At 46.0% G+C, this 21,083-nt stretch overlaps 1 protein-coding gene across 3 annotated transcripts in view; it reads left to right on the top strand.

Moving 5' to 3' along the window:
• The first annotated feature begins 308 nt into the window (after window positions 1-308).
• Window positions 309-21,083, top strand: part of SCAF8 (SR-related CTD associated factor 8) — a 77,266-nt gene continuing 56,491 nt past the window's right edge. For 2 of the 3 annotated variants that reach the window (XR_005447732.1, XM_038740652.1), the window contains exon 1: window positions 309-402. Coding sequence is in view for 2 of the 3 variants with exons in the window: in XM_038740652.1 (XP_038596580.1) it covers window positions 373-402 (30 nt within the window). In the remaining variant the exon portion in view is untranslated. Of the gene's footprint in view, window positions 403-8,101; window positions 8,146-21,083 lie in introns of those variants that run through there. The other variant, XM_038740661.1, reaches the window with a different exon arrangement.

The raw sequence follows: 21,083 nt of genomic DNA, 5'->3' as shown, positions 1-21,083 counted from the left end.
CGCGCTCGGGCCCTCCGCCGCGGCCTGCTCAGCCAGACGCCTCCGCCATATTGGTTGCCGCGCTTCGGCCGCCGCCTCTTCCTTCTCCTCCTCCTCCTCCTCCGCCGCCGCCGCTCCGGGGCCGCCTTTGCCTCAGCTTCTGCCGCCGCCGGGGCCGGGAGAGGCGGGAGCGTCGGTGGGGGCGGGCGGAGGGCGGCGGGGGGAAGCGGCGGGGGGCGCTGCGGCCCGGGGCGGCCGAGACGAGGAGGAGGCCGCGGCCTCGGCCCCCGCCGCCCGCCCTCCGGCCCCCCGCGGCCATGCCCAGGCCTCGCCGCCCCTGAGCAGCCGCCGGCCCCGCCTCGGCCGGAGGGTCGGTCCCTCCGCACCCGCAACATGGAGGCCGTGAAAACCTTCAACAGCGAGGTCCGTATGGCCCGCCGCGCCCCGGTGGGGGGGGCGGGGGGGGGACGGGGGCGGCCCGAGGCCTACCCCGCCGGGACGAGGAGGACGAGGAGCAAGGGGAGGGAGCCGCCGAAATGGTCGGGACACGCCGAGGACGAGGGGCAGAGCCCGAAACGCGGGGGAGAGGCCTGCACGGCCGGGACCCTGCCCTGGGGGCGGGAGGGGTGAGGAGGAGGAGGAGGGAGATGGGTGGGGGTGGAGGAAGCAGCAGCCAAAACAACAGCCCCACCAGCCGAGGCGGCAGCAACAGGCCCCCCCCCCCCACCACCACGCTGCCGCCTTTTCCCGTCCTCTTCGTCCCACCGCACTCGGCTGGAAGGCCGCCTTCCCCCTTCCGAGGCCCAGGCGGCTCCGGCCGACGCCCAAACGGGGCCTCGGCCCGCTTTCCTGCGGGGAAGGTCCCCCGTGCGGGCCTCCTGAGGGGCGCGGTTGCCCCCGGTGTGGTGGGTTCAAGATGGCTTTCGTGGGACAGCGGGGGAGCCGTCATTCTCCGGGGGTAAACGGCCTCTTCAGGACGTCGCCCGTCACCTCCTCTAGGAGGCCTTCCCAGACTGAGCCCCTTCCTTCCTCTCTCCCTCGTCCCCCTCTTCATCCCCCCCATCTTACCTCCTTCCCTTCCCCACAGCACCTGTATATATGGTTGTACATATTTATTACTCTATTTATTTTACTTGTACATATCTATCCTATTTTATTTTGTTAGTATGTTTGGTTTTGTTATCTGTCTCCCCCTTTTAGACTGTGAGCCCACTGTTGGGTAGGGACTGTCTCTATGTGTTGCCAGTTTGTACTTCCCAAGCGCTTAGTAGAGTGCTATGCACATAGTAAGCGCTCAATACGATTGATGATGGTCGCCCGCCGCGCGTGATTTGCCCGAGGAGACCCCCAAAAAACTCAAGCCGGCCGTCACTCGCTGCTTTAACTTTCCGGTCCATCCTCAGTAGTTGGCTTTTCCTCTCCCGGAAAACGGGCCGAAGTGCAGGTAGACCCCCCCCCCCCCCCCCCCCAGCGTGGAGAAATGAGCTTTTCAGAAAACAGCAGGCAGCCGTAGGGTACCGTGAGAGCCAAGCCCCTAATCGGCTCTCGGTGCTGGAGGAACCGTGGATGTCAACTGATGCTTCTTTCTTTTAATGCATGAGGAATCGTGGCCGTCAAGTTCGTTCATTTCTGGGGGGGGCCCATTAAAACTGACCAGAAGTACTTCCAAAAGCGAACTTTACCGGGCATGTGTTTCCAAAATTAACTTAGTGCTCCTGTATATATGTACATATTTATTACCCTATTTATTTATTTATTTTATTTGTACATCATCATCAATCGTATTTATTGAGCGCTTACTATGTGCAGAGCACTGTACTAAGCGCTTGGGAAGTACATATCTATTCTGTTTATTTTATTTTGTTAGTATGTTTGGTTTTGTTCTCTGTCTCCCCCTTTTAGACTGTGAGCCCACTGTTGGGTAGGGACTGTCTCTATATGTTACCAATTTGTACTTCCCAAGCGCTTAGTACAGTGCTTTGCACATAGTAAGCGCTCAATAAATACGATTGATGGTGATGACGATTTGTCACCAGAACTTGTTGGGAATGTGGGCCGAAATGTACCTCATAGATTGCACATACTTCCTTGACACCATTTTTACTGACTAGCGTGGAAAAGAAAAATAACACCTCTTTAGGGAATCATGTACTTTTAGTATTTCCGAGCCGGGTTCCTCCACCTGTAAGCAGGATTGTTCATTTTGTACTTGTGTCTTTTGAAGTATTCCACTCTGGTAGTATAATCGAAATGGTGGGCCCGAATGGATAGTGGTTCAGCAAACCCCAGTTGGGCTAGGTGAGGTCCAACTCTGTAGTCCAGACCCATTAAAAAAAACAAAACAAAACAAAAAAAAAAACCCTTAACTGAGTTCCTTAGGAAGCTGGCTTTTTCCTACCTTAGGGAGTAGGAAGCCGGGGTGTGGGGCCTAGGAGAAAGAGCACAGGCCTGGGAGTTAAAAGAACTGGGTTCTTATCTTGTTTCCGCTGCTGGCCTGCTGTGGGACCTTGGGCAATGCTTCGGTCCCCTGATCTGTAAAATGGGGGTGAAATACCTGTTTTCCCTCTCCCTTAAAATGTGTGTGTGTGACAGGCATTGTGCCACCTGATTCTTCTGCCTACCCCAGTGCTCGGCACATAGAAATCACTTAGTAAATGCTGATAATATCATTAATGATCCTAATCAGATGCACGGTGATGGTCTCCAGTGCCTGTTCTAGGAGCTGTGATCAGTTAACCATATTGTAGTAGAAGGTTGCCAAACCTCAGGTTCCAGTTTAGTCTTAGTAGGAGATGTATTACACTGTGTACTTTTACCCCATGTTTTGCAGAGTAGTCTTCACTTCTGTAGGATGATGTGGGGCAAGTAAAAATACTAAGTCATTGTTTGCCATATTTACCCAGAACAGCACCTTGTACTGGAACTCAGGGAAGCCAACAGAAAGAGCAGTGGTCTAGGAGTCAGAGGACCTAAGTTTTAATCACAGCTTTGCTACTCTTCTGCTGGGTGACCCTGGGTTAGTCCCGTCAGTCCTCTGTGACTGATTTCCCCTGTAAAATGGGGATTAAATCCTCCTCCCTCCGATTTTAGACTGTGAGCCTGGTGGGGATTTGATACCTGGTCTCTTTTCTACTTAGACCGTACATCCTGTGGGGGGTAAGGGCCTGTGTCCAAATCTGATTAACGTGCATCTACCCCAGCACTTAGAACAGTGCTTGACACAGAGTGAGCACTTAACAGGTTCCATCATAACAACAGGGACTGTGTCCAACCTCATCATCTACCCCAGAGCTTAGAACAGTGCTTGACACATAGTAAGCATTTAACAAATACCATAAAGAAACTTTGGACACATGAAAATATGGGAAATGAACTCTATTAAAAAAGCTTTTTTTTTTTTTAAAGAGTTATTTTAGCACTCTTTTAGCACTCATTTCCAGGCACCTCAACATGCTTCCATCAACTTGTTTATCCTAAATTGCTTTTCTTTTAAACTGGTCAAGCCTAATATTTTTGTTTCAAACTTCAGTTGAGGGAGGATGTTTCTGTTTATAGAAGAATGGATCTAACAACAAACTTCAAAACAAACTGAAGGGCAGTTGAGGATGATTATCGTCTGTGGTGGATTCACGTACTGAGAAAGAAAACACCACGGATTATATATTCTGAGTGTGAATCAGATTTCTTTGAATTTTTAACGTCTTCTGGATTTAGAGTAAAATCCGACACTTAAAAACCAATGACTTTCAAATATTTCTTAGGCGAAGAGTTTTTTGGACTACAATACTAAAATAATAGTTTAGCCTACCCAGTATGCTCTTCTTAAGTATGCCATGCAGTGGTAAAATAGCTTTAGTTTTAAGTAGTATCTAAGTCTGTGTAATTCTTAAATAGTTAAATTAAGCCAAAATGCCAGATATATAGTCATTTAATGCTCTTATTTAGGTTATTATAAAGGTCCAGCATTTCCTCTGCTAAAGCCTAAGGAAAACGCAGATGCTCATGGTATTTTTTGTGTTTTCAGTAGTAAGTCTGCAACTGCCCCGACTTCAGTTTCTGAACTCTCCTGAGAAATATGAAATGTGTCTCAGGACATAACTTTCCGAAGAGGACTAGGTTCTTCAAATGAAGGGTCATAACTGTGAGGGTCGGGTCAGACCTAGGACGGTAGGGCCCGGGGGACCGGACCGGTCACACTTACCTGCCCCCCCCCCCCCCCCCCCCCCCCCGGCTAAGGGCCAAGTGGCTCAAGTCCACCCACTGACCAGTCGTGGTGTTCTGGGCATGATGCGATACCTCAAGGGCTCAAGTCAGGTGGCACCCAGACTTCCCTACTGGGCCACCCATCTAATCTTTGGTGACTTGGTCCCAGCAAGGGTAGGTTCTGGCCAAAGGAATCAACAACACTTGTTTCCTCTTTTTTTCCTATTGGAGGCAAAAAGCCCTCATTAGCAGCACCTCGGTTCTAAAGTTTACATATTTAGTGCCTGAGGCATATAAATCAGCAGATGACATGGAGTTTTTGAATTGAAGAAGACAAATTGGAATTTGTTCCTTTAACGTTAAGCTCTCTTGGGGGAAAAAATACACTCACTTCTGGTGGAATGTGAGCTCACCCATTTAGAGTAGAATGTGAAAGCAGAATTAGGGATCGTCCTCCTGGTAATGTGCACCTGTCTGGGTACAGCACCGTGTGGTGTCAGAAGGGACAGTTGGTTGTGTGTGTGCGCAGCATCTGACCTGGTGTGAGTGCTACAGTGGAAGCCTCTCTCAACATGGGGTTCTGCAGGAATGCAATCTCTGTGGTATAGGATACTGTGGCTGTACTGCTGCATAGATATGTGCTGCATTCATGGGAAATAGAGAACTATCAAATTCATTATCATCAAACAAGTGCCTTTTTGCACTTGACACTACCTAACTTCTGTACCTTACTATGGTCGGTGAATGCGTCCGGGGCGTTGGTATTATTCATCTCTTGAGTTGGAAGTCTTGCCAGATTCTGTCTTTCCCCAGGGTGCTGGTTCCTAAAAGTTGACTGCCTCACTGATTAAAAACGCTCATCCATCTCATTCCTCGAAGTTCTCTGGCCTGGGAAAATATGGAATTACCCAACTCTTGTCACCTCCCAAGGACAATGGTTCCACTCATACAAGTAACGGGGGAATGCTTTCTCACTTCTTGGTCTCTCCTGTTGGAGTTTCAGTGATGTTGGGCAGTAACTTTCTGTTTAGAACTTTTCACACCACCTGTAAAGCAAGTCGCCAGTAAAGCTTAAGAACCTGCACGGTGGCCCATGGGGGAATGATGGCTAAGCAACATCCCAGGACCTTAGTGGATCATCAGCCAGCAAAGGGAGTTGGTTGGAGAGATGTTCCCCCACAGTGTCGTCCCCACCAGAAGACAGACAAAACCCACGATACTTGTGTTTGGTATTATTAAATGGGTATCTTAGGCTAAACTGTGTCAGCCAAGCTCTCACAGTTCAATTTTCCTATACATTTTTAAAAAGAAATATAGGGCATGGATCACTTGAAGAGGAGAGCAGCAAAAATAATTGAATGGCCAAAAAAATGGAACATACAAAGGTGAAAGGATTAGGGTGTCATCCAGGAAGCAGTGTGACCTAAGGAAAGAGTACAGGCCTGGGAACCCGGAACCACATTCTCATCTCAGCTCCGCCATTTGCGTGCTTTGTGATCGCGGAAACGCCACTTAATGTCTCTGGGCCTCAGTTTCCTCAGTTTCTAGTTATTGCCCCATCTCCTTCCTGCCGTTCCTTTCCAAACTCGAACGAGTTGTCTGTACGCACTGCCTCGAATTCCTCAACACCAACTCTCTCCTCGACCCCCTCCAGTCTGGCTTCCGTCCCCTACATTCCATGGAAACTGCCCTCTCAAAGGTCACCAGTGACCTCCTGCTTGCCAAATCCAACGGCTCATACTCTAGCCTAATCCTCCTCGATCTCTCAGCTGCCTTGGACACTGTGGACCACCCTCTTCTCCTCAACACGCTATCCAACGTTGGCTTCACAGACTCCGTCCTCTCCTAGTTCTCCTCTTATCTCTCCGGTCGTTCATTCTCAGTCTCTTTTGCAGGTTCCTCCTCCCCCTCCCATCCCCTTACTGTGGGGGTTCCCCAAGGTTCAGTTCTCGGTCCCCTTCTGTTCTTGATCTACACGCACTCCCTTGGTTAGCTCATTCGCTCCCATGGCTTCAACTATCATCTCTACGCTGATGACACCCAAATCTACATCTCTGCCCCTGCTCTCTCTCCCTTCTTCCAGGCTCGCATCTCCTCCTGCCTTCAGGACATCTCCATCTGGATGTCTGCCTGCCACCTAAAACTCAACATGTTCAAGGCTGAACTCCTTGTCTTCCCTCCCAAACCCTGCCCTCTTCCTGACTTTCCCATCACTGTTGTCAGCACTACCATCCTTCCCGTCTCACAAGCCCGCAACCTTGGTGTCATCCTCGACTCCACTCTCTCATTCACCCCTCACATCCAAGCTGTCACCAAAACCTGCCGGTCTCAGCTCCGCAGCATTGCCAAGATCCGCCCTTTTCTCTCCATCCAAACCGCTACCCTGCTCATTCAAGCTCTCATTCTGTCCCGTCTGGACTACTGCATCAGCCTCCTGTCTGATCTCCCATCCTCGTGTCTCTCCCCACTTCAATCCATATTTCACGCCGCTGCCCGGATTGTCTTTGTTCAGAAGCGCTCTGGGCATGTTACTCCCCTCCTCAAAAATCTCTAGTGGCTACCAATCAATCTGCGCATCAGGCAGAAACTCCTCACCCTCGGCTTCAAGGCTCTCCATCACCTCACCTCTCCCCCACCTCACCTCCCTTCTCTCCTTCTACAGCCCAGCCCGCACCCTCGGCTCCTCTGCCGCTAATCTCCTCACTGTGCCTCGTTCTCGCCTGTCCCGCCGTCGACTCCCGGCCCAGGTCCTCCCCCTGGCCTGGAATGCCCTCCCTCCCAACATCCGCCAAGCTAGCTCTCTTCCTCCCTTCAAGGCCCTACTGAGAGCTCACCTCCTCCAGGAGGCCTTCCCAGACTGAGCCCCCTCCTTCCTCCCCCCCTCATCCCCCTCTCCATCCCCCATCTTACCTCCTTCCCTTCCCTACAGCACCTGTATATGTGTTTGTACATATTTATTACTCTATTTATTTTACTTGTACATATCTACTCTATTTTGTTAATATGTTTGGTTTTGTTCTCTGTCTCCTCCTTCTAGACTGTGAGCCCACTGTTGGGTAGGGACTGTCTCAATATGTTGCCAACTTGTACTTCCCAAGTGCTTAGTACAGTGCTCTGCATACAGTAAGCTCTCAATAAATACGATTGATTGATTGATTTCCTCAGCTGTATAATGGGATTCAATACCTGTTCTCCCTCTGACTTAGACTGGGTGGGACAGGGACTGTGTCTGACCCACCTTTACCTGCATCTACCCCAGCACTTAGAACAGTGTGTGACCCATAGTAAGTGCTTAACAAATACCATAATTATTATTCAACAAAGTCCAGAATCAAAGTGGATATGCAGTCCAGTGAGAATTTCAAATTAATCAAAAAATACGGTACTGCTAGGAGCGGTAGTACAAAAAGATGATTGATAATGAGATCTTCATGTCTGTAACTTTCAATTTCATCTGTGGGAGGGGGACCCATTTTTACCACAGCCATTGGGTATGTCAAGTTTAAGGTGCATGATCATGTCTTGCTCTAGGTCTTGGATGATGATTTCAATGAGGCATTAACTGTTACTCTCTCAAATGATTCCTCCCTAAGCTTTTATGAGCTAACTTTTCTTCCTTTCCTTTTTGAGAGCTATAAAATATGTATTGTGTGGTATTCTACTCCCTGCCTTAGGAAATCTCTGGGGGACTCTCCGAATTCACTTACACCACTTACAGTTTCCTTTAGGCTTACTTTTCTCGGGACTGATTTGCCTTGCAAAAATTTCAGTTCCTTCTGACCAGGGCTGTGTGTAATAGAGCTTGACCTAGAATTCTCTTTCAGCTATCATAAACTCCCAGGTGAGCGACATATTTGTAACTTCATTCTCTCAACATCTCTTTCTGCTCCTTTCTCTCAGGATTGTGCCTCTACTCCTGCTTGTACAGACTGCTTTCCCAGCAGCATGGACATGAGAAGCATAGTAAGACTCATATACTTCCCATAAGGCAGGCTGAATGGAAAATGCCGGGCTCAGAAACAGCAGTCGAATGATGTTCCATTGATGGGAAAATGTGTTAAGTAGGAGAGAGAATCTTTTTTTTTAACTGTAAGGCTAGTGGGAATTCCAGGGAATAAGTTTTGAGAGTGAGTCATATGTTACTAAACACCTGAAAATTATTTTAGCCAATCTGCCCACAAGTAATATTGTGCATGCTCAACTGAGCCTTCATGAAAAGGAAGTGGCTCATGCTATTCAGGGCGTTTAGCACTCGAGTGAGCATTACATTTATTTGGCAGTGCATATCTTAGCTTTCAAAAATGTTTTTGCCTTAAAAGCATGTCTTCAGAGACCATAATTGGTCTGGGGATACCGATTCAATCTCACAGATGTCAGTAGTGGTAATACTGTGTACAAAGAGAAACTTTCTTCTTTTGCTCTGATAGTAATTAAAATCTTAATCTCATGTTGAGATTCAGTGGCATCTTGTAATGAACTGTAGTGTGTGTGTGTGTGTGTGTGTGTGTGTGTGTTTTTTCAGAACAGCCTATCCTAGATAACCTATAATGCTAGAAATAAGTGGCAAAGATGATGTTTCTGATCGTTGTTTGCTTGAAGGTGGCTTCCCTAGCATTTCTAATAGCAAATGCAATACATTTGTTCTTTCAGATGCTTTGGCTTGATTTTAGACTACTGGCTAGGATTACATGGGTGGTTTTCCTGGGGGATGAATACTGATGTTCTGGAATCATTGCACTGTCTCATTTGGCCTGTTTTTCTCTGTGTGTGTGTGTGTGTGTGTGTGTGTGTGCGCGCGTGCATGTGAACCAAGATACTAACAATTCTAAACAGAAGTGAGACCGTCTCCTTTCTTGACCTGTATAGACATTAAGGAAATGTTGTTCTGATACAGTCAGTTTTCCTGTAACATTGCTTAAGGAATTAAATTCTTCGCATCACCCCTGAGTGGATAAAATGCTATACGACGTTAGATGAACGGAACAGTTGTCAAGGCATATTTGCTGTAATGAAAGATTTCCATGTGGGGTTCATCAAGACTGTAACATCCACATTATGGGAAAACTGACTGTATAAGATCTGTTACATGAACTAGATATTTATGTTAGATGGCATTACCTTGCTTACCGTAAACTGCTTCTGGGATTTGATCAGCCTTAACTCTTAAGTACTTTCTTTCTCAATGTGAAGTAAGCCTGTGTAGTTCATTTTTGAATTGCACTTTGGAAAAATGCTTTGTGCAGTAATGATCCAATGTGTTTTGCCTTGATAAATCGAGACTCAGTGGCATCTGTGAATGAACTTAATGTGTTTTTTTTGTGGGGGTGGGGTTCTTTTTTCGTAGAGTACACTATCATTTTGGAAGGAGATGTTAGGTGTTTCTCTTGTTTCTGAAAAGTAGTCATTTTTTTCACAACAGCATCTTATCTGCTTTGATTTATTAACTTGCTGGATATTTATGTTTGGGTTAGTCTTCTTTTGAAGTGAAACTTCCATATCATAAGTCACTTATTTTAAATATACCATTTTCCTGACTTGTAGGTGTCCTGGTTAACCCTTCCATGGTAGTTTGGAGGGAATCATGCAGTTCTTTTGTAGACAACTGGCCTAACTAGAGAAATCAGTTGCTGTAATGACCTTAAATTATGAGATTTACGAAGACCAAAACTTTAGGAACTAAATCATTTCCTCCATTTGAACATAACTTCATCTAGTTCAAATGTTAGAATTCTTATATTTCTGACTGGGGAAAAAAGTTTCCATTTTCCTTATACTGAAAGTACTTACCTATTTTTCTCTCACTGAAAGTTTAGTGAAAGCTTTAAGTTCAGTTACAGAGAAGTTTCAGTAGGGAACTAGAGATTTTGTCTTAGAATATGGAAAGCGCTTTAGTGAAGTTTGGTTCATGTTCTCATGTTGACTTTGCGCTTTCAAGATTAAGTATATTGCTGCCCATTGTAGTCCCAGTTTTTTCTGCTGGCCATATTGCATACAAAGATACCGCCCACCATGCTTTCTGTACTGGCTTCATGGGAAGAGGGTAATTAAACTATTATGATAACTCTTAAAGAACCTCATTTCTATCTTTGAAATCATTCATTTTGTCCACTGAAAGAGAGTAACTTCTCATTAAAGGAGGTGAGTTTCTTAGGCTCCTTTTCTTTGCTTGCCACAGTTTGCACTTGTTCCGTGTGTTCATTTTTCCAAACCAGTGTGCTTTCCCCTTGGCCTCCACCCTCTAGAAGTTTCATAAACTCTAGACATTTAGTTTGTTCTCTTTCCCGTCTATTTGCTAGTTAGGAGAGTTAAAGGCACAAGACCAACAGGGTGCATTTCTTCAACAGACTAGTTACTGTTTTGACCATGCAAGGGGGAAATGAACACCTAGTGATCTAAGTATCACCTTTTGTTTACCTGCTTTATACAGTACAACTGTAGTACTTGATACACTCATAATATCGGGAGAGGTTCTTCTCACTACATCCATCTAAAGAAGGACCTAACGTATAGCACTCTGCAACCAGTAAGTGCCCAATAAATACAGTTGATGGAATGATGGATAAGAGGTCTGTCTATTAGAGAGAAAATTAAGGATGTAGATGTATAGATGTTAGGATGGTACATCCCTAACCATTAGGCTTGATGTCTAGGTAGACTATGTTCACACTGTTCCAGAATACTATTGCCTTTTGAAGATCTTCTGGCTGACGGAATTAGATCATTGGTCTGACGCAGGGAAGCATTTACATTCTGATTTACTACAGCTCTTAATATTGTTTATCAGCCCTCCCAGGTTCTATCCTGTTCTAGCAAAAGTCTTAATGGGGCATAATCTGTTTTGCATCAAGGTTAAATAATGTAGCAGCGTGGCTCAGTGGAAAGAGCACAGACTTTGGAGTCAGGTCATGGGTTCAAATCCCGGCTCCGCCAATTCATTCATTCATTCAGTTGTATTTATTGAGTGCTTACTGTGTGCAGAGCACTGTACTAAGCGCTTGGGAAGTACAAGTTGGCAACATATAGAGATGGTCCCTACCCAGCAACGGGCTCACAGTCTAGAAGGGGGAGACAGACAACAAAACAAAACGTGATCAGGTGTCAAGTCATCAGAATAAATAGAAGTAAAGCTAGATGCATATCATTGACAAAATAAATAGAATAGTAAATATGTACAAGTAAAATAGAGTAATGAATCTGTACAAACATATATACAGGTGCTGTGGGGAGGGGAAGGAGATAGGGCGGGGGGGATGGGGAAGGGGAGAGGAAAAAGGGGGCTCAGTCTGGGAAGGTCTTGTGGAGGAGGTGAGCTCTCAGTAGGGCTTTGAAGGGAGGAAGAGAGCTAGCTTGGCGGAGGTGCGGAGGGGAGGGCATTCCAGGCCAGGAGGAGGACGAGGGCCAGCTTTTAGACTGAGCCCACTGTTGGGTAGGGACTATCTCTATATGTTGCCAATTTGTACTTCCCAAGCGCTTAGTACAGTGCTCTGCACACAGTAAGCACTCAATAAATACGATTGAGCTCACCCCTCACATCCAAGCCGTGATCAAAACCTGCTGGTCTCAGCTCCACAACATTGCCAAGATCCGCCCTTTCCCCTCCATCCCAACCGCTACCCTGCTTATTCAAGCTCTCATCCTATCCCGTCTGGACTACTGCATCAGCCTTCTCTCTGATCTCCCATCCTCGTGTCTCCCCACTTCAATCCATACTTCACGCTGCTGCCTCGAATTAGCTTTGTCCAGAAACGCTCTGGGCATATTACTCCCCTCCTCAAAAATCTCCAGTGGCTACCAATCAATCTGCGCATCAGGCAGAAACTCCTCACCCTGGGCTTCAAGGCTCTCCATCACCTCGCCCCCTCCTACCTCACCTCCCTTCTCTCCTTCTCCAGCCCAGCCCGCACCCTCCGCTCCTCAGCCACTAATCTCCTCACCGTACCTCGTTCTCGCCTGTCCCGCCATCGACCCCCGGCCCACGTCATCCCCCGAGCCTGGAATGCCCTCCCTCTGCCCATCCGCCAAGCTAGCTCTCTTCCTCCCTTCAAGGCCCTGCTGAGAGCTCACCTCCTCCAGGAGGCCTTCCCAGACTGAGCCCCTTCCTTCCTTTCCCCCTCGTCCCCCTCTCCATCCCCCCCATCTTACCTCCTTCCCTTCCCCACAGCACCTGTATATATGTATATATGTTTGTACATATTTATTACTCTATTTATTCTACTTGTACATATCTATTCTATTTATTTTATTTTGTTAGTATGTTTGGTTTTGTTCTCTGTCTCCCCCTTTTAGACTGTGAGCCCGCTGTTGGGTAGGGACTGTCTCTATATGTTGCCAATTTGTACTTCCCAAGTGCTTAGTACAGTGCTCTGCACATAGTAAGTGCTCAATAAATACGATTGATGATGATGATGATTGATTGATTGACAGGCGAGAACGAGGCACGGTGAGGAGGTTAGCAGCAGAGGAACGGAAGGTGTGGACTCGGCTGTAGAAGGAGAGAAGGGAGGTGAGGTAGGAAGTAAGAGGGGGCGAAGTGATGAAGAGCCTTGAAGCTGAGAGTGATGAGTTTTTGCTTGATGTGTAGGTTGACTGTTATCCACTGGAGATTTTTGAGGAGGGGAGTAACATGCCCAGAGTGTTTCTGCGCAAAGATGATCCGGGCAGCAGCGTGAAGTATAGACTGAAGTGGGGAGAGACAGGAGGACGGGAGATCAGAGAGGAGGCTGATGCAGTAATCCAGCCAGGATAGGATGAGAGATTGAACCAGCAAGGTAGCGGTTTGGATGGAGACGAAAGGGTGGATCTTGGCGATGTTGCAGAGGTGAGACCGGCAGGTTTTGGTGACAGATTGGATGTGAGGGGTGAACGAGAGAGCAGAGTTGAGGATGACACCAAGGTTGCGGGCTTGTGAGACAGGAACGATGGTAGTGCAGTGTACAGTGACGGGAAAGTCAGGGAGAGGGCAGGGTTTGGGAGGGAATTTGAGTTCAGTCTTGGACATATTGAGTTTTAGATGGTGGGCAGACATCCAGATGGAGATGTTCTGAAGGCAGGAGGAGACCCAGCCTGAAGGGCAGGAGGGAGAGCAGGGGCAGAGATGTAGATTTGGGTGTCATCAGCGTAGAGATGATAGTTGAAGCCGTGTCAGCAGTGTGACTTTGGGCAAGTCACTTAACTTCTCTGTGCCTCAGTTACCTGATTTGTAAAATGGGGATTAAGACTATGAGCCCCCCATGGGACAACCTGATAACCTTGTAACCTCCCCAGTGCTTAGAACAGTGCTTTGCACATAGTAAGTGCTTAATAAATGCCATCATTATTATTATTAACCCTAACTGACAGGACTTCATTTTCCAATGCCTTGAGTCTTTGCCCTCCTACAAACAGTAATCAGTTTCTGATCGCACCTTCTCCAGATATCCCTACAGTGTTGCCTCATCCCCTTCTCCTCTGATCTGTGTCTAAAGATCTCCTGAACCTTGGTGGACCCAGCCTTTGGACTCTCCTTAGGGAAGTACGGTTCTGGGACAGTCTTCCCAGACTGCACAGGGTACCACAAGAGAAATTGCAAGCTTTTTGTCCAGAGGGACTGACCAGGATGAGAGGTATCTTTATGGCTGTATCTCTGATGCTTGGAAGGGGCCAGCTTAACTGACCTGGTCGCGTTTTCTGGAGTGGAGCCAATTCCATCTGAGGGCTGGGACAAATGCTGTTGGAGAAGGGAAGGTTAAAGTGGGGACAGAGAAAGAAGCAACTCTTTGCTCTTGCTTCCCTTTTCCCAACTACAGAAGTTTTGTGTTGTGGCTTGTACCTTCGTCCAGAGGGCCTCCACAAGGAGAAGGGATGAGTGGATGCTTCTGGGTTTGGGATAACCCACTTATTTTAAGGACCAGTTGCAGATTAGGATCGTTCTGCACTTAAACCAGGATTAAACCAGGATCTTGGTTTAAAGTCTGCATTGCCTATTTACTCTTGCCATTTGTTTATGTTCTGCTGGCCAAGGGAGCCTTGAGATTGCGACTTGGATATTTTTGTATATGTAGTTAGTACTTTTATGTTTATTCTAAAAAGAGGGGTGTCTGTGATGCCTGTTAGTATGTGAGCCTGTTACCTCTTGGAGATCACCTTTTTGGTTTGGAGAGGAAGTTGAGATGATCAGCTTTTGTTCTTCACCTGCTCCTACATCTGCTGTACGGTGCCGGACACTAGTGAACTTTTGAAATCGTCCTGTTCTTCTTGTTCAGGACACTATTGGAGCCTGCTTAGCCAGAGCTATTGTGGTTGGTTACCTGATGGTCCTGTCCTGTCCCTTTCTTGAGGAGAAGCAGCGTGGTCTAGTGGAAAGAGCACGGGGCTGGGAGTTAGAGGACCTGCATTCTAATCCCGGCGCCATCACTTGTCTGCTGTGTGACTTTGGGCAGGTCACTTCACATCTCTGTTCCTCAGTTACCACATCTGTAAAATGGGGATAAAAACTATGAAGTCGATGAGGGACAAGGACTTTGTCCAACCCAGTTACCCTGTGTCTGCCTCAGCTTTTAGTACAGTGCCTGGCACATAGATGTACTTAATAAATATTGCAATTCTTGTTGTTATTATTGGTGTCATCCTCGACGCCCCTCTCTCGTTCACCCCTCACATCCAAGCCGTCACCAAAACCTGCTGGTCTCAGCTCCGCAAAATTGCCAAAATCCGCCCTTTCCTCTCCATCCAAACCGCTACCCTGCTCGTTCAAGCCTATCCTGTCTGGACTACTGTATCAGCCTCCTCTCCGATCTCCCATCCTCTTGTCTCTCCCCACTTCAATCCATACTTCACGCTGCTGCCTGGATTGTCTTTGTCTAGAAACGCTCTGGGCGTGTTACTCCCCTCCTCAAAAATCTCCAGTGGTTACCAATCAACCTATGCATCAGGCAGAAACCCCTCACCCTGGGCTTCAAGGCTTTCCATCACCTCGACCCCTCCTACCTCACCTCACTTCTCTCCTTCTACAGCCCAGCCCTTACCCTCCGCTCCTCTGCTGCTAATCTCCTCACCGTGCCTCGTTCTGGTTCTCACCTGTTCCGCCGTTGACCCTCGGCCCACGTCATCCCCCTGGCCTGGAATGCCCTCCCTCCCCACATCCGCCAAGCTAGCTCTCTTCCTCCCTTCAAGGCCCTACTGAGAGCTCACCTCTTCCAGGAGGCCTTCTCTGACTGAGCCCCCTCCTTCCTCTCCCCCTCCTCCCCCTCTCCATCCCTCCTTCCCTTCCCCACAGCACCTGTATATATGTATGTATGTTTGCACGTATTTATTACTCTATTTTACTTGTACATATCTATTCTATTTATTTTATTTTGTTAATATGTTTTGTTTTGTTCTCTGTCTCCCCCTTCTAGACTGTGAGCCCACTGTTGTGTAGGGACTGTCTCTATATGTTGCCAACTTGTACTTCCCAAGCGCTTCATGAAGTGCTCTGCACACAGTAAGCACTCAATAAATACGATTGATTGATTATTAGCATTGTTATTATTACCCTGGACAATCACATTCAAGGAAAACCACTTTGCAGATGGTCCCAGTCGGACAAAGGGGAGGTTATACGGTTATGGAGACATGAGTCGAAACTCCCCTACCCTCCCACCCTGGCCCTCTCTGATCAGCCCCATTGCAGACCAAAATCTGGTGTGGTTTTTTGTGGGGGTTTTTGTTTGTTTTGTTTTTGTTTTGGACTCGGACTGTACCCCTTTAGCAGCTTCAGGCAATGCCTGCCTATGCCCCGCTGTCACATCTGGAGTAGCTTTACAAAAGTAGTTTAAGTCATATGCTGCAACTCTTCCATATTGCCATTTTCATTTGCATACCTAGGTCAAGTGGTTTAGTGTATTTGCCTTTCTTTTCCATTAGATTGTCAGATCCCCATTTATTACTGCTCATATGGGCTCCTCAAATGTCTCCCCACACTGCACTGCAAGACAGGTCACTCCAAATAATGCTGATAGTAAGATTTTAATCTCGTAGAAAATCTACTGAGTTATTATCAAATCCCAGTTTGGAAGAGAATGGTAGGAGGGAGATAGGGTGGTAACTAGAAGGAGAGGTGGGGTCAAGAGAGGTTTTTTTTAGGGTGGGGAAGACCTGGACATGTTTGAAGGCAGAGGGGAAGGAACCAGTGGAGAGTGAGCAGTTGAAGATGGAAGTTGAGGGGAGGAGGGAAGGGGCAAGAGATTTCATTTGATGAGCGGGAATGGGGTCAGAAGTACAGGCGGATGGAGTAGCACTTGAGAGGAGGGAGGAGATCTCATCTGAAGATACTGCTGGGAAGGATGGGAGAATAGCGGAGAGGGTTGAGAGCCGGGGGCTAAGCGCTTGGAAGAGTACAGTATAACAGACACATTTGAGCTTCCTCTCTTTTGTGGTGTATCTTTCCATCCAGTGCCTGTCAAAAGTCTTATATCAGTTATTTATCATATATATGCATGTATATACATATGAATATATCTGTTAAATCAGTATTTATTTTACTTTTTCAACACATCTCTACAGTGTTTTATATGGACCAAATCTTTCCACTATCTGGACATTTTAAAAAGTCATTCCTTATTTTTTCCACAGTGCAAACTTAGAGAATTGTGTTAAAAGTTCATCTGCTTTGAAATAGGATTATAAACAGTCGTAATTCATCAAAAATACCTGGAGAGTCTAATTTTAAACTAGATTTATAGGTTGCCAACTGCCTTTTAGTTAATTTTTCTTGACTATTGTAAGATATTCTTGATACCTATAAATTAGTATTGTAACTATTGAAAATTCTGTTTGCTTCCTGGTCTGGTAAGACCACCTCATTTGGACTTTTGCATATGAGTTCTATTTTGGGAAATGTATATCATGTTCAGATTCAGTTTGTAAGTAGTCAGTATGTATTGTGCGTACAGCTGGACTGCAAATATAAACTAAGCAGAAAATTCATGTATAATGCCTGCTAGGCTATGTTAGGGTTTTGCAGTTAAGGAAAAAATAAGCTATATGCAACATATACAAAGTCCACCCAAGAGGAATTGTAAAAAAGTGAGAGGAGGGTAGTTCTTGACAGTGACGTAAGCTTTGAAAAATAGTTGGTTGGGCTGGAGGGGGCAGGGCTTGTACCATTTTCCTATGAAGCAGACTTCATACCTAATTAATGATTAGACATTTTGAATATTTCTTAGCATTCTTGCATTTGATTTCTTCCATGAATTCTAAGGCATTTTCAGGATTGGAGACATTCTCTATCCTGTGATATGACGTCAGCTAGAATGCAGTTGCTGTGCCCTTTTTGGTTTGAGGACTATGATATAAGGAGTTCTTACAGGACCTTTGACTTTAAGCACTGAGTTAAGAGCCCAAAATACTTGACTTTGTGGGGTGGTGGAAGACTCTTCCATATAAAATTGAAAGGTGAATGAATACAGGAACCAAAAACTATTAGGGTTGATTTGATTTTTTTTTTAAATCGGTCTTATTTTCAGATCCAAAACTATGGCTCTTCCAATGTTGTTTCAGAGCTTGCTGCCATATTAAAGTGGATTGCTTATTTGTCAACCCTATTAGTATCATTATCAACAGACCAAGTCCTTGGCCATGAAGGCCATGAATCCTTTGCCTGAAAGAAATCCAGGCAAAATGAAATGTTGCTTTGGGAAGCAAAAATGTTTACTGAAATTGTTCTCCTACCAACCCCTGAGCAAAAACTCCCTCGCTGTGCACCCAGAAACCAATCAGTAATAGCACTGATCAACTGACTTTTAAAAGAGACAAAACCCCAATGAATTCCTTGGTTTTTCTAATCCTGCAACAGAACCACATGGGTGGGTAGGTGAGTGGGTACACCTCCACGTCTGGGGAGTATCTGCATGTGGCTCAGCCATGAATGTGCTTGTAGTGCAGTGTAGTTGTGGTATTTGAGTGTTCACTTGGTGCAGTGCACTGAACCAGGAGCATGATGTACAGAATAGTGAAGTGGCACATTCTCCAGGGAAAAGGGGGTGGGGGGAGAGAGGGAAAGGTGTGGGAAGGGAAACTACTGCTCGTGTAGACATTTGGCAGAAATGCAAATCTTGACAACAAGATGAAGGCAAACAAGAGCGTTATAGATCAACCCTGAAAACTGAAGAACTTTAAAAGGGGGAGAGAGAGCATCCTTCTCTAGATAAGGAGTTCACATTGAGGCCACATAGTGTTTAACATCTGGTGGAGCAATTATATTTAATGTCTTAAAGGACCAAAGCAACAGCCTCTCTGCAAATACTCAGCCCATGAAGTCAAAATCAGGGAGACTTGTACACACTATTTTATTGTACCTCATAAGTGTTTGTTTAATAGCAATAGTAGAATGAAAAAAATTGACTTTTTCTCCGCAAATGAAAAAGTGTACGTAAGACTTAGTTATTTAAAAAGTACAAACGTCTGCCTTGTAGTTCCATATAGTATTATTATAATAATAATAATAAGGATAGCATTTATTAAGTGCTTACTATGTATAAAGCACTGTTCTAAGTGCTGGGGAGCTTACAAGGTGATGAGGTTGTCCCATGGGGGGCTCACAGTCTTAATCCCCATTTTACAGATGAGGGAACTGAGGCCCAGAGAAGTTAAGTGACTTGCCCCAAAGTCATACAGCTGACAAGTGGCTGAGCTGGAATTTGAACCCATGACCTCTGACTCCAAAGCCCGAGCTCTTTCCACTGAGCCACGCTGCTCTTTCCCCCTTCAGACCTAATCCAGTAAACTAAACTGTAGGAACCTTACCTTTTAATTTAAAACTGTATAAAATCTCGGTCCTATGTCACTTGATCCCAATGTTTTTGGGATGGGTAGTAGTAATGGCATTTTTGAGGGCCCACTGGGGACAGTGCACTGAACTAAGCATGTGGAAAGTACAAAACAAGCCAGTAACAGACCTATTCCCTGCACACCAGGAGGTTGTGCTCTTATGGGAGATATTTCCAGCAGAGTAATCGATATGTAAGTGCTGAGGATGGGCATAAAGTCTATAAAGTGCTAGGGACGGCACATGGATTCCCTGGCTTTCTCTCTTGTACAGATAAGAGCGGAGGGCCGAGAGATTCCCAGGCTCTGTTTTGTGAGTGGAGGCTGCTGCTGCCACACTAGCCCTGTTCCTTGAGGATGGGCTTGGACCCCTCCGCTGACCCTTCCTTCTCCTCATTGCTGTCATGATGGCAGGAGCCCGCAACTAGGCCAACTTTTTCGTCCAATCAGTAATCGCCTTTCCTTTGGTCCCTGTGGGAACCAGACAAACCATGGGCAACCGCTAGTTAGGGAAAGTTGTTCCTTATTTGTTTTAGGTTGAAGCGTGTGATCTGGGGAGTCCTAAGCCCCCATATTTTTGTTTAGGAGATGTGTATTTCGTTGCTCTCCTTGCCGGTGTTCTCCTGAAGCCTATAGAATGCAGTTAAAATTTATTGATGAATTTATTTTTCATTTCTTAAATTGCTCCCAAACAAATAAGAAATGCGTGTGAACACACTATAGAAAGAGTAATAAGTAAGATCCAAGGTCTAGGCTAATCTCCTGATTTAAGCACTTCAGTGGTAATCCTCTATCAAGCTTGTATATTTTTTCCCCCGAAAAAGACAGATTTGGGGAGCAAAACATGGTAATTGGCACAGTTGTCCACTGATTTAAGATAGTATGGTTTCCCTCCGAGCGTTCCATGAACTCCTTCAGAAGGAAACAGACCTGTTCGTACATTCAGTATAATGTTTTTGCTTAAAACTTAATTGTAACAGATTTTAGGGAAAAACTTTTAAATAAGATCAGTGGAAAAGAGCTAAAGCAGCCATTGTGTTGCACATTTCTTCAAATGGCAGAATTAACAGTAAAGGATGGATTTGTCTGACACAGAGAAGCAGCAAGGCTCAGTGGAAAAAAAACCCCGGGCTTGGGAGTCAGAGGTTAGGTTCTAATCCTGGCTCTGCCACTTGTCAGCTGTGTGACATTGGGCAAGTCACTTAACTTCTCTGAACCTCAGTTACCTCATCTGTGAAATGGGGATTAAGACTGAGCCGCACATGGGACAACCTGGTCACCTTGTACCCCCCCAGCGCTTAGAACAGTGCTTTGCACGTAGTAAGTGCTTAACAAATGCCACCATTATTACTATTATTATAATTACCAACTAAAGCTTGTAGTTGCTGTTTTTTTATAATATAGTGTAGTAATAGTAGTAATAGCGGTAGCAGCATTTATTGAAAGCCCACTTGGTGTGTTTTTTTTTTTTTTTTTGTACTTGGACAAGACCACCTCTTTACCCAGCAGGAGGAGTTTACATCAATCCAGACACAAGTCCTCCAGCAAAGAGTCAAGTTGTATTCCTTCTAAGATCCCTTCCCTGTTGTCTCCCTCTTCAAACCCCCCCTAAACCCCTCCAGTCCTAGCAGTCTTTTAGACTATGAGCCCACTGTTGGGTAGGGACTGTCTCTATATGTTGCCAACTTGTACTTCCCAAGCGCTTAGTACAGTGCTCTGCACACAGTAAGCGCTCAATAAATACGATTGATGATGCACATAAGCGCTCAAGTGAATACCATTGGTTGGTTGATTGGGAGCATCCAGTGCAACAGAATTAGTGGACCGGTTCCCTGCCCATAACAAGCTGAGCTGTTTTGCTAATCTGAATGACAAGCAGTCATTTAGAGGAGCTGCATTGTTACCAGACACCTGAACTACACTTCGACCAGGAAAATGCCCTCCTCCAGCAAACCTTTCCTGGTTAATTTCTCTCTCCCCTCAGCATCTTCCCTATCTGCAAGTTCTGCACTTCCATGCCACCTAAGCAGTGTGAAAAGCAGGGTGGTTTGGTGAAAAGAGCACAGTCCTGGGAGTCAGAGGACCTGGGTTCTAATCCCAGCTCTGCCAAGTGCTTG

The sequence above is a fragment of the Tachyglossus aculeatus genome, chromosome 2 (assembly GCF_015852505.1).
Source record: "Tachyglossus aculeatus isolate mTacAcu1 chromosome 2, mTacAcu1.pri, whole genome shotgun sequence".
Taxonomy (NCBI): domain Eukaryota; kingdom Metazoa; phylum Chordata; class Mammalia; order Monotremata; family Tachyglossidae; genus Tachyglossus; species Tachyglossus aculeatus.
The sequence above is the reverse complement of the archived record's forward strand: the minus strand, read 5'-3'. Positions and strand labels throughout refer to the sequence as shown.